The sequence below is a fragment of the Pleurodeles waltl genome, chromosome 4_2, assembly GCF_031143425.1.
Source record: "Pleurodeles waltl isolate 20211129_DDA chromosome 4_2, aPleWal1.hap1.20221129, whole genome shotgun sequence".
Lineage (NCBI taxonomy): Eukaryota > Metazoa > Chordata > Amphibia > Caudata > Salamandridae > Pleurodeles > Pleurodeles waltl.
In genome coordinates this window covers 159717482-159734246 of record NC_090443.1, presented here as the reverse complement: position 1 = coordinate 159734246, position 16765 = coordinate 159717482, and the positions used below count along the sequence as shown (strand labels likewise).

The window sequence follows — 16765 nt, the reverse complement described above, 5'->3', positions numbered from 1 at the left end:
CTTTATTCCATCATCTGATGGCTGGACCTGGAAGTTTTTTGATTCAAACTTTTTATTCTATGTGTTGATCAGAGGAGAAGTCTGTGTGACCCACTATGATGTAAAGCATGAACCCTCAAAGCATTGGACTTTGTCTTCCTCTTCAAACTCTTTTTTTTTTTTTCCACTTGTAGGTTTGGAATTGAGCCAAGCTGTGTTTTAACATTCAATCTGAATATTGTTCGGAAAGGAATCTCGCCTGCATGATGTACAGTCTTGTGTCTAATGCCCTGCGTGCCGGAACTTCATGTACCCGTAATCCTCGTTGGGGTGGTGAATCATGCCATGCACTAATCCCATGTGCACATGTTGACCTGTGCTGGGTCTTTGATGATGATAGGTTCTGAACCTTGTCCTGAATGGGGAGGCGGACACCAGATCATAATGATAGAGGACTATCAGCTCTTTTTGTGGGTTTCACGTGTCGAGTTCGGTTGTGACAGCATATCTTGATTGGTGAATTATAATGACTGGCCCTTTTACCTGTGAGACATGAATGCTCACTTATAGGCCCAAAAATCTAACGTTCTGCTGCTCACAATAAGCACAATGAATTTGTACATATGCGTGGGTGCTAATACTGATAGTGCGCCATGCATGAGTGATACAAGCCTGCTAGTTTTATTTTGGAAGCCCACAACCGCGCCCAGCGTCCAAGATGGAGGAGAGGTTGCTTTCCTATATGTGTATTCCTAGTATCTCTTAGAGGAGATGGGGGAATACCGGACGCTATATTAAGGAAACGGTCTTTCTTTAGAAGTGCCAGGTCCCTTCCTGATACATTTGTCTACAAATGACTGACAGCAGCTGAAGTTAGGTAGAAGGCAGGAGGTGCAGGATGAGGCCAGCAAGCAATATATGTTGTTTTAAGAAAGAAGACCTTTGAAAGGGCACAGATTCTTGCCTCTCTTTCTGAACTCTGTAAGGAGGGACCATCAGTAGCTGGGTACAGCCTTATCACTTTACTTTGCATTTCTGTGATGGGCTCATTTTGATTTGTACATCTGTGGTGGGCACTCCACCTGGAGGCTGTGCTACTGGGCAGAGCAGTATTGAAGACAGAGGCCAAGCCTGGAAGGTGGCCTGTCAAAGACAAATAAAAGGGGAACTGACCCAAACGTGTTCCAAGGAAGCAGACCTGGAATAAACATCCTCCGTCTGTGAAGTCATTATAAAGATGGGAGCCCATGATCCTTGGTGTTTATTATTGTGGTCTCTTCTAGCAAGGTGGGTATACTCTGCAGAATACTTGGGGATGATTAGGCAGCAAAGGGTTGGTGTTACACTGAGAACCAACTCGGCAGAGAAAAACGAACATCACCTGTAGTCTGATTTGAAGGAGAAATTACTGGACTGTGTGAGTGCCAAGACATCCTGTCTGTGAGCGAGGGAAGGGAAGTCTAACCCTCATTGAGCAGCTGACCTTGGCAGGGACGGCCGTAATTAACCCTGTCATAGTGTCTGTTCCATAGTGTCTGAATGATTATGGTACTTTGGTACCAGGCAGTGCAGTTTTCATAACTTACGCCTGTTGTGGCTAATAAGTTACCTGAAGCTGTGTTTCCTAGTGATAGGCCTGATTGAAGCCTAGATAAGCACCTGCTAGTGCCCCCTGTGCCACTGGATCAGTACCAGTCTGGTAGACCGAGTGACAAGAGAGGTACCCCTACACTGTCTTGTGAAGAATAGAAGTAGTCGCCTTGAGGCACTGCATGCGAAGATGACACCTGGCTTCCACCATGCCAAAACATTATCACCTGAGATGTGTGGTCATCTTGCTCAAGACGAAAAGCCAAGTATTCCCTAGAGTGTCTGAGTCAGCTATGCCATGAGTCGAGTGCCTACCGGAGTGAGCCACAATCTATAGTCAGCCATGTGGAAGAGGGCCACTGACACAGACCTCTGCATTGAGCAATGCATAGATCCCTGGAAGACTGCTGTGTGGTGCCGTAAAGCTTTGTTACTGGTGGGATCCCTCTTCTGCTAGATGGCTGAACGCTGTCCAGTGCTGCTGCTACGAACTGAGGAAGAGACTGAGCACACCAAGGCCTGAGAGACTAAAGCTGAACAGGAGTGGAAGCACCAGCTGCACCTAAAGACCTTACCTTGAGCTTTGAGCCTGATTGGGGAAGGAGGGATAGTCAGGCAAGGGAGGACCCACGAAGGGAGAGGCGAAAGGGTAACTAGTCATGAGGTGCCCATGAAAGCACAAAGCCTCACACCTGTGAACCAGGTATTCAGGCATTATTGAATATGTAGTGAAATTCTATGATTTTGTGTAATAAATAACTTGCCTTTTCTACAATGATAAGCACTAGGGTGGGCATCAATCTTAAAGAACTGCTGATGGGGCATGATATTGATGCCCTAGTACCCCACACTAGTAGCTAGGGCACGAGAAGCCTGTGACTGCTCATCAAGGCTACCGTACAGTCGAGAACAGGAAAGCTCAGTTTACTTAGATCTAGTAAGACCAGTCCCGGGACAGCATTGGCAGAAGGCTTCAACCCCATGGTGGTGGCCCAGTTGTCTCTGCTTGCCTGTGGCCTACTGAGTAAAGACTAATCTTAGAGGTGCCTCAGTTATCAAAAGAAGTCTCAAAAGATGTGTCAAGGAGTTGAGGGATGGTTGTATCTGGAGAAAAAAACTACTTTTTGTGGAGTTTCAAGGATGAGGGGGTAATGTTCTTCAATGATAGGAAATCCTGGTGAATTTGTTTTTGGGAAGTTAATTTTTTCATGGTGACCTTCAATACTGTTTTGGTTGCATAGAAGATACAAAATATCCCACAACCATAATTAAAAGGGTTGTGCTACATGCTATTTGTTGAACCAAAAATAGAGAGAACAACACTTTGCTGAACACTCTGATGAAGAAGATGGCACAAGAAGAACAGCTTTACATGCCCGATATAGGGTTCGCCGAAGATGAAGGTTTGGAAGTGTAGGTTAACACCATTGGGACATAGGCTAAACAAGTCCAAAACTCCCAATCGAGGATATGACTTTTTAAAATGTAGAGATTCCTGAGACGTCACTAAGGACATTCCTCAGGACAGTAAACATTGGGAAGCTGAAATGCATGCAACTGAATGAGTCTCTTTAAATGCAACACTCTCTGTTTTTGTAAAATTTTAACTTCATTGTATTAAGCACCGCCCCACCCACGCATCAATGAGCCCTGCATGTCACAGATGCAGGTGCAAGTAAGCAGACTTCATGCCCCTAGCCTGGCACTGTCTCATACTACCGAACTTTGGAGAAGAATAATCTGTATCAATGTTAAAATTAGTCCGATCTTAGCCTTTGTGGGATATGTTGCTGAGGTGCCAAAACAGGTGAAGTGCTTGACAGTATTACAAAGGCCACTGTGAGAACGTGGTGCTGCTTGAAACCCCCTCCTTAAAACTACAGGACTGGCTGCGTGATGCAGTTTTCTGTAAGGACACCCTTGAAATACATACATCTCTTCGGCATCCAAGGGCAAATGCCCAAGATGTTGTGAGCCCCTTTAAAGCTTTTTCCTCCACCTAAGGTCAGAAAACTCAGAAACTTATTACAGTTTCTATAATTGGAACGTCCACACACCTCGAGCCTATGCATTATCTTTTCCAGGGTAGTTATGTTGCTTAGCCAGGTGACAAGTCTGACTGACACAAGACGGTTGGTGGTGTGGCCAGCCATTAATTTGTTATGTTCAGTAGAAAGAAGCGTATTATCTCATAGTTACATCTGGTTTTCTTATTGCTGGAACACCTTTTTTTGGTGTTGTAGAATATCTATTAAAAAGAAAAAAAGGGTTCAACGTTAAAATTCTCAACAGTGAAAAAGCTCATCGGAAAAAATCCCTTTTCTTTACAGAAGAAAGATCCCAGTATGGATGAACATACGAAATGCAACTCCACTTAGACAATTAAGGTTGAAAGATGGAAATGGGTGCTCCTCAGCTTCCAAAGAAAAAATCTTAAATTACCCACATAGGTCGAACAGTCCTTAAAGACACTCTCCGTGGAAAAATAACGCTTACTCACAGCAAAAGTAGGAGCTCTTATACAGAAGATGAAAAGTTTCAATGAGGCTTTAAAGATCTTCAAAATACCCAAAAGAATAGGTAACAAATGACCTAGAGAAGAACCAAACGCAGTATAAACCTCTCTGCTGGGGATTATTCTTATCGACTTGAAGCTTTAGAGAAAACCCAGTATGAGAAGCAAGAGGCAAACGTGGCAAAATGCTGAAACATGTTTACCCCAATAGGCTGTAGTATGTTGTGTATCAAGGCTGCTGCTGCATCAATTCATGATTTAGCTGTGTACCATGCAGTGGTGGGCTGCAGACAAAGGTAGTGCAAAAAGAACAGAAGTCCTGCATTTTACTCATGACCCTGATTGCATTTAAGATGGAAAGTCAATTTCTTCCAGACTCCCAAGTGCACATCAGCAAATATGAATATAGAGCTTGAACACAGGACCCTATGTACATAGAGAATCTTGTATAGCCAGACTCCCAGATCGTAGCCACAGCAAGGAAGAGGGGTATTAACTTTTGTATCATCAAGCCAACTCCTGATAAAGACAGTAACAGGCGGGATAGAGTAACATGCACAACATTTCCCTATGGACTATGAGAAGGAAGTAAAGGCATCCAGGAAAGAAAGCTGTCGCAAATGCATAATTAAAATCCTCTCTAGCAGATTGCTTTGCGTCGGTACAGTATGATGAAGACACATATGGCTTTTCATAGCGTAAGAGGATGAGCTGCTGGGAAAAACTATAAGGCCAACGAAGCTGCAACAGCAAGACCAGCATTCAGGCACATGTCTCCTTCATGGAGGTTCATCAAACCAGGGTGAACATCTATATTTGCAAACTCATTTCAAGTCACAGCAGATTAGGGCAGACCTTCTCAATGGCAGCTGTCTAGTCAATCGAGTAGGCTTTAAAAGTTAGAGGTAAAGGGGCAAACCTCAAGTCTTTGCCTAATCCAGCAAATGACGGTGTTGTATTTCCACCAGTGCGTATGGCACCAGCAAGGGGCAGACTGAGAGAATATTGGTTAGAATGGCAGCCAATCATCTCCGACAAATCTGTACTTTGCTTCAAAATGAGAGATTGTGTAAGGAGCTCACAGGCAAACCACCTCCAGTAAAACCCATGAGCAAGAGGGAGAACTCATTCTTATAGTGCAATAAGACTTGGAAGAATTGATGCTCAATGGGATACATGATGTTGCTTATGATGACCATTCGATCCTCCCAGCCATAATACAAAAAGTTAAAATGAAAAACTTGGGACCTCCAAACTTATTTAAAAAATGTATAGCTGCACCTTTCTCTGTTGCTACCATACAATTAAGCATTTCACCAATCGCCGAGCGATCTGGGTCTGAAAATAACATTCTGACATTCTGGAGATTAAATGCCCATGCGTAATACTATAACTCAGGAAGAGTGAGGCCTCCTTTCTCTTTCCTTCTACGCAGTTTCTTCCACGCTATCATAGGGCCATTGTGTGCCCAAATAGATTTTAAAAGAAAATTCAACTTGGGCTGGATTATCATTTTAACCAAATTTACCCTTCCAATTATTGTAAGGGGACGGTGTACCCACCCTAACATTAACTTACTACACTCTGTTACTACAGACCTGATATTAACCTCAGCAATCCGTTCACGTCCTGATGAATTAATAACCCCAAGTACCTCATGGAATTTGTCGTGTGGCAGTTCCCTACCTCCAAATTCCATACCATTATATCTGTTTTTTCTGGATTAACATGATAACCCGAAATCCTCCCAAAGTCATTCGCTAAATCCAATAATGCAGGAAGGGACACTGGTAGATTTGAAGTATAAACCAAAAGATCATCAGCGAATAGGGCAACTTTCTTCGTCCACCCCTTACTACTAAAAGAAGGCATTTTTGGATCCCACCTGATCCTTCTTGCAAAAGGCTGTATATACAATTCAAATAGCAAGGGGGAGAGGGGACAACCGTGTCTAGTACCCCTAGTTATCTCAAAGGAATCAGTAAGCTTACCATTCACAAAAACCCTCACCTCTGGTGCCTGATGATAAATCAATCAAATTGCTCGACAAAATTTAATACCCAAGCAACTCAGCTGGAGAACTAAATATAAGTAATGCCAATTAACTCTATCAAAAGGTTCCATAGCATCCAAAGCTATAACTGCTAGAGGCTCTTGATCTGTAGTCGCCAAGTCGATGGCACAGATAAGAGTAAATGTTTGTTCATACATAAACCTATTCCATATAAAAACTTTCTGATCTGGATGAATTAATTCACCAATCACCCCATTCAACCTATTTGCCAAAATCTTTGCATACATTTAATAATCCCTATTCAACATGGATATTGCTCTATAAGATTCACATCTTACTGGAGGTTTCCCTGGTTTTAAAATAAGAGAAATAGTGGCTTCATGCCAAGAACCTGGCAACAAAACACCCTCCTCAAAAATCTCTGAAAACATTTGGGCTATTGGAGGGATAATACCAAAACCTGATAAAGTTCGACCGGGATACCATCGGGGTCTGGCGCTTTCCTTTTACTACTCTTTTTTTTACGATCACTCTTATTTCGTCCTCTGTGATGGGTTTAATCAAATATGCCTTTTTGTCTTGTCTGAGTCGGGGGAGAAAATCCATATCTAACCAATCCTCAACTGCCTTAACACCTACTTCCCCCTCCTCGCTATAGAGAGATACGAAGAACTTTAGGAAGGCCACATTTATATCATCCGGGGATGTCACCATAGTCCCCGAATAACTATCCATAAGTTCCTCTATATTCCCCCGTACCTGATCTTTCTTGAGTTTCCAGGCGAGTAACTTCCCCATATTATCTCCAGTCATAATTGGGCCTGCTTCCTTGCCTCCCATCTGTTTTCTGTTTTCACTTATAAAACCATTTCTAGTTGCTGCCGCAAGCTCCTTCTCTAGTTATTCAAATACTCCTCATCACCTCCCTTCTCAAATTCTGAATCACATAACTGAATCTCCAGCTTATCATTCTCCCCCTCATTACAGCCTTAAAAGTGTCCTAAACTATACTTATAGGGACTGACCCCTGATTGATCCTAAAGAACTCCTCAGTGTCCTTTTGAAGGTAACCTATAACTTCTTCCTCCAATAACAATACCCTATCCAATGTCCATCTTCCCCCCCCCCCCCCACTTCCTGGGAGCAACTCATTCTCAAAGTCACTGCCGCGTGATCAGACAAATGTAGGGGTGAGTAAACAATATCCTTTACCGAGGCACACACAGAGTTTTCCACTAGGAAATAATCAATTTGTGATGCATTGCCGTACTTCCTGTTACAAAAAGAAAAATCCTGCTCCTCACCTACTCTTAATCTCCACAGATCACATAGCAGACAATCTTTCATCATTAATTGAAGATACTGTTGAGATTTTGGTGTACCCACTGACCTACATCTAGCTGACCTATCCAATTTATTGTCCAAAACCACATTGAAATCCCCCACCATGATAACCGGGTCTGAATACTCCAGGAGACATGCAAAAACCCTTCTCAAAGGATCTAGATCATCACAATTTGGTCCATAGAACCCTACTAGTGTAAATGTCTTCCTTTCCAACAAGAGAATAGCTATAAGTCATCTACCTGGTTTATCTGTTTAACCCGTAACAATGTTGCATTTACCTGCCTCTTAACTAGAATTGCTACCCCTCTAGTATTAAAGTTTTGATCAGTACAAACATAACATTGAATCCATTTGTGATTTGAAAACAAACCTGAAATTTCCTCCTTTGTCAAGTCACTCCTTTCTTTATATCTTCTAATACGTCATCCGCTATGACTGGGTCACTGATATTAGACATTATATTGTTGTACATTACATGAAGAGTTGCATGGAATTTGAGTTGGGCTACTGCACCAAGATTTTTTAATTTTTCCAATCATTTCCCCAACTCCCACTGTCTATTCAATGTCATACTGGAAAGATCAGACCTAATCTCAAATGAAAACTCCTCAATTTGGAAGGGTCCCAGTGCCAACGCTTTCACTAATATTTTCTCTTTCAATTGATATGTATGAAAATTAAGCAAAACCTTCCGCGGCTTTGTCTTATTGGGGCTCCTCCTGAATGGATCTCTATGGCTCCTCTGAATATCTTTCATAATCTCAACTTCAGTCTCCTCCAAAGGCACTACTTTGTTTATAAGAGACTCTACATATTTTTATTTTTTTAATCGTCTCCTTCCACTTCTTCAGGCACTTTTAAAATTGTTAAATTATTCCTCATTGATGAATTTCCAAATGTTCAAATTTCTCTTGTAGATTACATTGACTTTCCTTTAGAACTTTAATTTCCTCATTATTACTAGTTATTTCACCTTTAATGGTCTCCACCGACTCCTCAAGGGCTTGAGTCCTAAGTGCCAAAAGATCAAACTTTTTCTCCAATGGCTCGCACGCCATCCTTATCGCTCCTTGATTAGTCTCTGAGACCGCAAACCCCTTAGATATACTTTTACCAAAACCATAATCAAAAATGTGAGATTGAAGATATTGCAAGATGCAGCAAAATTTTGGTTTGAGTATGGCAAGTAGCTAAGATTCAGTATTATAGTCATTGGGCTTCGGTCTAGGAGTCCCCGGGAACGCCTGAATATCTTACAGATGTATTGGCTTTACCTCTTAAGAGAGCAGGGATTCAAATTTGTGGGGATTTAGTTAGCGATGGCGTGTTATCATCTTGGGAAGAACTTACGGAACAGACAGGAGGAAATCTTGCAAGATTGAAGTATACACAATTGAGCAATTGGTTTCAGAAAACCTTAGTCAGGCTGGGGGTTGAAAATCGGCTGGCAGACAATATAATAAACAATCAAGGTGGCATGAGGAAGGTTTCAAGTTGGTATTTGGGTCTAGTGGACATGCAGGACGGGGATTTTAGCTTACCGCACTCCCTGTTGGGGAGTACAAGGTTGGTGGGAAACTTCAATGCGGGTCGTATACAAGGAAGTCAAATTAGCATCACTATTGAGGAACCATCTTTTTACTTTGGATAGGGTCTTCATTACCCCGAGGAGGTTTTCGAGGATGAGGAGAGGGGAACAAGTTAGCTGGGCAAAGTGTGGTTTGCTGGGAGCATCGGATGTTCATATGTTTTGGGACTGCTTATTGGTACAAAATATTTGGGTAAAAGTTAGTTATTTCAAGTGCTGTGATGCAACTGATTTCACTGAGTCTCCCCTTAGTAATCTCTGGCAGTCCAGAAGAAGGGGAATGTAAGAGTAGGGGGAAGAAGATGTTGTTATGCTATGCGATAATTCTGTCCAGGAGGGAAATGTGTTGAAAATGGACATCTGCTTCTCCCCCCTCATACTCTGATTGGTTTGATGCGCTTATTGGGATCTCAAGGCGGGTTGTGGCAACTAATGATTTATATAGGGGAAGGAGGTTGAATTATGGTTACGGTTATGGAATGATGGAGTATAGTAGATTATTGCTTGATGGGGTGGTGGTGTGTAATCTAAATACTGTCCGATGATCAGAGGCCAGATCAGCTCTATTCTCAAATGTAAACATGCGCGTTGAGGTTAAGTGAGAGAGGTCCGGTCTCCCTGGTGCTATGTATCTCCATATGGGAGCAATTCCTCGTCCTTGCTTGGACGATATGGAGTTGATTTAGCCAGAGGTGTATGAGGACAAAAAAAAAACGTTAAAGTGGCAGACTCTAGAAACTAATGAAAGTGTGAATGTTCACAGACAAGTCTCTCCAATAACAATATCGGATGCATCAAACATAGGTTATTGTGCACATCTAGGCAAACTACAACTTTGAGGTCATTGGGGGGCAGCCAATGGGACCTAACACATTCATGTTTTAAACTAAAGACTGTTTTCTTAGCACTAAAATATTTTCATTCAAAATACGTGGAACAGGCAGACAATACCAAGACAATATTTAACATAAACGACCAATGAGAAATACAATCAATTCAAAACGTGCTCAAAATGTTTGGCACTGGACAACTGAACACAATTCATTGGTGGCAAATCATTTGCCAGGAAAAAAATATAAACCCACATGCTCTAAGCAGACCGTTTGGTTTTTCACATGAGCGAAAATTCGATATGGAGTTGTAGAAGATCTCTTAAGGAACCAGAAAACATCAAACCTAGATATGTTTGCTTCCGCAGAAAAATAAAAATGCTGTAACTTTTATCCATGCTCCCACACCCAGAATGTTCTGTAGCTAAACTGGTTCAGCACATTTCCTTAAATTTCTCTAACAATACCCTCTGGTTATCAACCAGTACAAAGTCTCACATGTGACCATGACACTGCTAGCACAACAGTGGGGTGTGATCTGGTATTCACACCTGATGGCAATGTCCCCCCCCCCCCCCCCAAAAAAAAAAAAAAGTTTAGTTCCTGTCAGTATTCTAACAAAAGCGAAGGTAAATATGTATTACCTGTGGCCCCAAAACGTGACATATTTTTTGTTTTTGTTTTTTTAACTATGGATGCCAAATTCCGAGAATACCAGCACTTCAACATACTGCAGAGGTGTATGAAGACAATGAAGGTTGCAGAACACCTGACGTGTGATGCACAAAAGTGATTGTTTGCTTAATTGGTATAAATGTAGTAGGTCACAACTTGCATTTGAGGCAAATTATTTCTAATAAAATATATTTACAAGCTTGTAAATAATTTATATTTGTTCACAGTACAGTTGTCTGCAACACTGGGATATGTGAGGCATACAGTAGGAAAGAACTATTTGCCATACTAGTAAAGAGCTTTCTGGAAAGAGCAAAAAATATATCCTGGGGAACGTCTACCTTTTAGGAAACTAAATCTGTGGGATCTATGATCCTCCATCTGATTCAATGCTCACAACACCTCATTTAACATTAAAGAAAATGTCTTGAGGGCCATGACCTCTTTCTGTAGTATTAGTAAAAATGTATGCATCAACAATGCCAGAGCCTTATTTACATGTTAATAAGGCTAAGGTTGTAATGAGGATGAACCAAAAAATCATCCTCTGAATTTTCTCCTTTTTGTGTGAATCAACACCAGTCATTTTTCTAACGTCAAAGCACAAATGCAGAATTAACTCTTATTTGTGAAAAGGGTGGGAGGCTCATTATATACTACATGCTGGAGACGAAGACAATCTGAAAAGTACAGAAATTACTTCTGACTTGTGCACCAAGAGTAAAGGGAATGCCAGTTACTAAAATCACTACAGCAAGACAGATTTGTGGACACATTTCAGGTGTACTATTTATTTAGAGACTTGACAACAAAAAAGGAGCTGCCTTTGCAAACATGGGTGATGTCTCAGATTTGTCGTGTCTGATCAACAGCAACCTGGTCACCAATACATAAATTTGTTGAACACTGCTGTGTGGCTGTACAGTTTGGGGTAAAAAGCGCAAGTATGTTAACATTGAAACACTTTTGGTACTACTTGCACTACACAACCTCTTCACAAAGCGGAATACTGTTACATAATCCACACACTGAATGTGATAGAGTAGGATTTTGTTGCAATGGAAACTAGTTAATTAACTTCAAATGTGGAACCTCACACCACCCAACGGTTTGGAGATCTCGGCACAGCCATTTAATATTGGTTGGGAAGAAATCTTCTTAATACAAAGACTCCTTACTTAGCACTGGGGGCTCATGCTTGACATCATTGTAATTCACACTAATGACAGAAAATGGTTTATTTTAATGAGTGTTGAATGTTATTTGGTAGAACATTTTAGTGTTCAGTAAAAAAAAAACCACAAACATTTAGTCTAGTTAGTGGCCAATCCATCCTGAGGGTTAGATCCATATAGTTTTAATTAACTGATGGGGGCTTCAGACCAGACTTCTAGCAAGTTGCTACATTCTACAGGAACACTTTTTTTCATGACTAGAATGTTTAAGAATCACTTGGCCCCTAACAGTGAAGCAAAGCATGAAGAGTGTGCCTGCCGAAAGGTAGATTCATGTCTAGAGATATAGAGCTAAATGAAAAGCAGCATTCTGGGTCACAGGAGCCAATCCTTTTAATTTTATCTATTATGGAATTAGCTAGGATTCCTGTGACTATGGTCTACAGTTTAGTTACTGAGAATATTTTTCAAAACTGATGGATTTGATCCAGTACTCCATTTGCAGTTTAGTTGACTTTGCTGCCTAATATTTAGTCACTATACCTAATATTCCAAAACCCCTAGAATCTTCTCTTTGATTACAGTTTCACTAATGAAAAACAATTATCTTGCGGAGAGCTGAGGAAAGTCATGTTGGTGATTTGAGTAATCTCTAAAAGAACAACCTCCATGTTTTCTAGTATAAGCTGAAACTGACTATGCATCGTCCAGTCATTTATTGCTAGCAAAAACTCCTCAGTATTTGGAGTGATTGTTTGCCAGTGTTCGAACTGGGTACTCATTTGAAATGAACAGTGAGCAGTAATACATAGGCCAAAGAAATGCACTAGGTAAATTTGCTTCTGTAAATTTCAAACAATGTGTAGCAAGTCATTTCATATTGACAGAATGGCAACATATGCGCTAATGCATGGGTAGATTCGAACCCTGGAAATTATCTACCCAAGAATGTTATAAAAAATCTGTCTGTAGTTGTCCTAGAAAAATGTTTTCACTACTTTGACTGACTGTGCTCACTTAATTATTGACCTTTTTTGTCCTCAGTTATATCGTACACGTTGCATAGAGTTCTATAGTACATTCTGAAAGGCATGTTGTATGCATGTTTCCTACAAGTACAATCAATAAGCCAGGGTACTATGAGTTGTGTTTTGTGTTGTCATTGATGGAAAGTGGAAATTAGCGCATACAGCAAAATAGTAGAAAGAGTATATCCAAATAGGGCCAGTGGCCAAACAAACTGTGACTGCCGCTAACAGGCACCATCTTACACACATGCACTACAAGAAACATATTTGGTCAGTGGTTTTGGTCCTTGCTACCATTTCAAATTAAGAAGAAACAAAGGTGAATAAATATCAGCTTGAATGTTGGGAGTAACAGTAGAGCCTGGAGTTCAGAGTTACTGTTTATCCATTCTTTTATTCTATATGACACTCTGCTTGATTCTGTGCCCTACCAGAAGTGTCTATTTTCCCTGACTTTTAAATGCTGAAAGGGCTCAAGAGCGTAGTCCTTGTGCGTAATGCAGAATACTTAGTTTTGGATGGGACCTTCCAATAAAGCATCTTTCTATCCGCTTGTTTGTAAATATTTTTTTCACATTCATTTTTAACCCTTTTAAGTGGGTTGAAGGTGACTAGCTTATTCTCATTTGGCTTTAAGCTGTGGTCAGGGTGATTACAGCACTAGAGTTTACATATCCCCATTCTATTACTCTTATCTCAGCCAGTGGTGATCTTTTACATATTACTTTAGTAAAAAAATGCTATTTTTGCTACAAATGAGGAAGGGGTCTTTGGTAACCAAGCAGTTGTGTAAACTCTTCATGATTGCCCTGAACAGCTGATGTGATTACAGCAATATCTTTATTGAATATTAGTCAGTGCAAGTTATTTTTCAAATATTCTGAAGTGCCACCACCTTACATTGTCTTCTTGGCATCCTCTTACGTATTGTGTGTGTGTGTGTGTGTGTGTGCTTCATCTCTTTGCACAGAACAATCCAAAGGCAGCGAAGGATGTCGCAACCTGCCCATACAATGCTCGGCACCGGGTCCCTAAACAGGAGCTGCAGCTGCACATTTTAAACTGCTTGGATAAAAGCCTAACTGAAAACTTCCAAGGTAGGCAACACTGTGCTGTGCTTGTATACACTAGTTACGCCAGTGTCCCGAGAATTAATATCTATTGCAGAACTTTGACTTTAATATTTTCTTTAAGGAAATAGTAATTTATTGTCAAGATTGCAAAATATTATGGTCCTTGGTAATCTTTGTTTTTATATATTGAAAATATTGAAAACTGAAATACATATCAGAAAAGGTTATGGCACGTATTTTGCTTTGTTTAGCACAATCCTCCCTCACCAAATAACAAGTAAGCTGGGAAACCTAGAGCCATGTTTACCTTACTTTATTTTAATATTGCGGAAATGTGCCTCCCAGCTTGTCGCTCCAAATAGTACTAAACTCTGATTGTGGCATGGATATTAAGCTGGGTTAGATGGCCAACTCCTGGCATCATATCATTCTCTCTGGAAGTAGCTAGCACTTGCGCTAACTTTGTTTATCTCGAGCGCATCTCGGTCACAAATTTATACATGGATAGCTTCAGCTTTTTCTCCTGATAGGTAAGCCGCAAAAATATAACAAGCATAAGCAATGCCAATACATTGCACCTTTGAGACCTATCATCCCAAAGGCGCCAATGCCTTTTGTTCATGCTGCTAATGCCTTTTCTTCATGCTTCCGCAAATGCCTTATGTTCATGCTATACAGCATAAATATAAGAAAGGAAAAGGCACAACGATGAGGTTGCTGGTGGGAATGTCATTTTGTAGGGGCCTGCAGGTGTCACTAGGGCAAAGGGGGGGAGGGAGCGCACAACAGTGGGGTGAAGGGGAAAAGCACACAGGTGAGACCAAGGCAGAGTGTGTAGTAAGAGAAAAGCACGTAGGTAAAAGAGCAACACAGCATCAGAGGGAGAAGCACATGGATGAAAGAGCAACAGGAAGCATGTGAGGGTAGAGAAGCATACAAGGGAGACAACTGGAAAACACATGATCTCTCATGTAGCAAGAAGGCAAAAATAATGAAGTTGTTTTCTAAAAGTGAGAGGTGAAAGGAAAGAAAGAAGCTATTATCCAGTGAAGGGGCAAGCACAAGATGGACTAGGTGGCCATGTAATAAAAAGCAAGCCAAAGACAATGTTAGTAAAGTCAATCATTGGTAAGCAATAGGCAAGCCGTATGTCCCAGTGAAAGATTTTGATACACAGACAGTGACCTTCTCAACCATACATCTTTAACTGCCTAAAAAAGGAATATAAAAACATTTATTTACATATGCTGTAACACACTAGCTTGTGGCAGGAGTCATTTGATTGTGCTATATTACGTTGTCTATAGATTATTGTCACCTTCCCCAGTTGTGGGTATCCATGGTTAACTGAGAAGGATCATAAGATGGATACTAAGTGAAGCGCATCAACAATAGTCAGTACTAAGCTTCTCGGTCCCTTTCCCTTCAGGAGAGGTAGTGTATTGACAAGTTCATCTAACATGAAGTGGAAGGCTATCTGAATAGACATGTTTTCACTTTTTTTCTAGAATACTGCAAGGCAAATGTGGTTGAGATGTGGGCACAGTGGGTTTCAGAGTAAATTTGTGTGAAGGATAGGTTTTCCTACTTGCCAGGTACAGGTAAACTTGACATCCAAAATCAGGGTTGTAGTGCTTCATATATGGTTCTGTATAGGTGCATATGGAGTGAAAATTTCCATTTATCTTTGTGACCCAGATCCTCCTAGGCTTTCAAGGAGCTTTAAATAATTTAAATTGTATTTGCTTTGTTACTGGTAGCGGGGGTCTTTGGTGCTGGTGAGAGGGGGGTCTATTTTTTTTTTAGACCGAGTCCTGCTACCTGATTTTTGTAGGCACAGGTCCTCATTACAAACATGGCGGTTCAGACCGCCATGCTGGCGGTGGCAGAAAATACTGCCACCGGCATGGCGGTCTGAACTGCCATTATGAACAAGGGAGGGCCGCCAGGCAGCCTGACGACGACGGAATACTTTATCCAACAGGGCAACGCTGCCCTGCAGACAAAGAGCCCTTGTTCCTCCAGCCTTTCCCTGGTGGGTTCCTCTGCCAGGGAAAGGTTGGTGGAAGGGGTGCTTCGGGGCCCCCTTGGGGGACCCTGCACTGCCCATGCACTTGGCATGGGCAGTGGAGGAGCCCCCGTGCAGTGCCTCGTCGCGCAGGTCGGGGCAGTGATCTGCGCGACGGGTGCACCCGCCGCACAGCGGCATTGACAACTGCTCCATGTGGAGCCGTCAGCAATGTCCTGGCCCTGCATTCTGCTGGGCCGGTGAGCGGAAACACTGTTTTCGCCCGCCGGCCCAGCAGAATGTACATTATACAGCCGGTGGGGTCCCAAGGGGGCTGGCTGTCTGTGAAAAGACTGCCAGCATGAACACAGTGAGGTTTCCCAGTGTTCATAATGACCCCCTCAGTCATTCTGCAACCGCGCTCCTTTTTTTAAAAAAATTTTTTTAGGTTAAAATGTATTAATTAACTTAATAGAATTTTGAAGATATTTGTGTTGTCTGTAAGAAAATTACAATCAAATATTTTAAATCCTGAACAAAAGAACCAACCTCAATAAATAACAGTAAGTAAAATATAAAGCAAACCATAATCCAGTTAAATACAACAGTTAGCTGGTCAGCAATTTCATTAAGAGTTAAGTGTTTTATAGATGCTTATTAGGGAATGATAGAAAATAGAGAAAAGAAATCAGAACGACAGGAAGTAAAATATAAAAGGTGTCAACATTAATAATGAATATGTATGTCAACAGTCTTTTTCAAAAGAGAACAAATATAAAATCATAACTGCTAAATGTATTAATAAATACCCATACATAAAATAGGCAGTATGGTCATGTCAATCCAATAATAGGGAGGCTTAAAACTGAGATGTTTCTTTTTAATTCCTTTTTAAAATATGAAAGTAATAACATTAGGTCCAGGGTGTTTACTAATGGCCAAA

At 41.2% G+C, this 16765-nt stretch overlaps 1 protein-coding gene across 2 annotated transcripts in view; it reads left to right on the top strand.

Moving 5' to 3' along the window:
- Positions 1 to 16765, top strand: part of GTSF1 (gametocyte specific factor 1) — a 795979-nt gene that overhangs the window by 130499 nt on the left and 648715 nt on the right. For both annotated transcript variants that reach the window (XM_069231025.1, XM_069231026.1), the window contains exon 3: positions 13712 to 13838. In XM_069231025.1, the coding sequence (XP_069087126.1) occupies positions 13712 to 13838 (127 nt within the window). The remainder of the gene's footprint in view (positions 1 to 13711; positions 13839 to 16765) is intronic.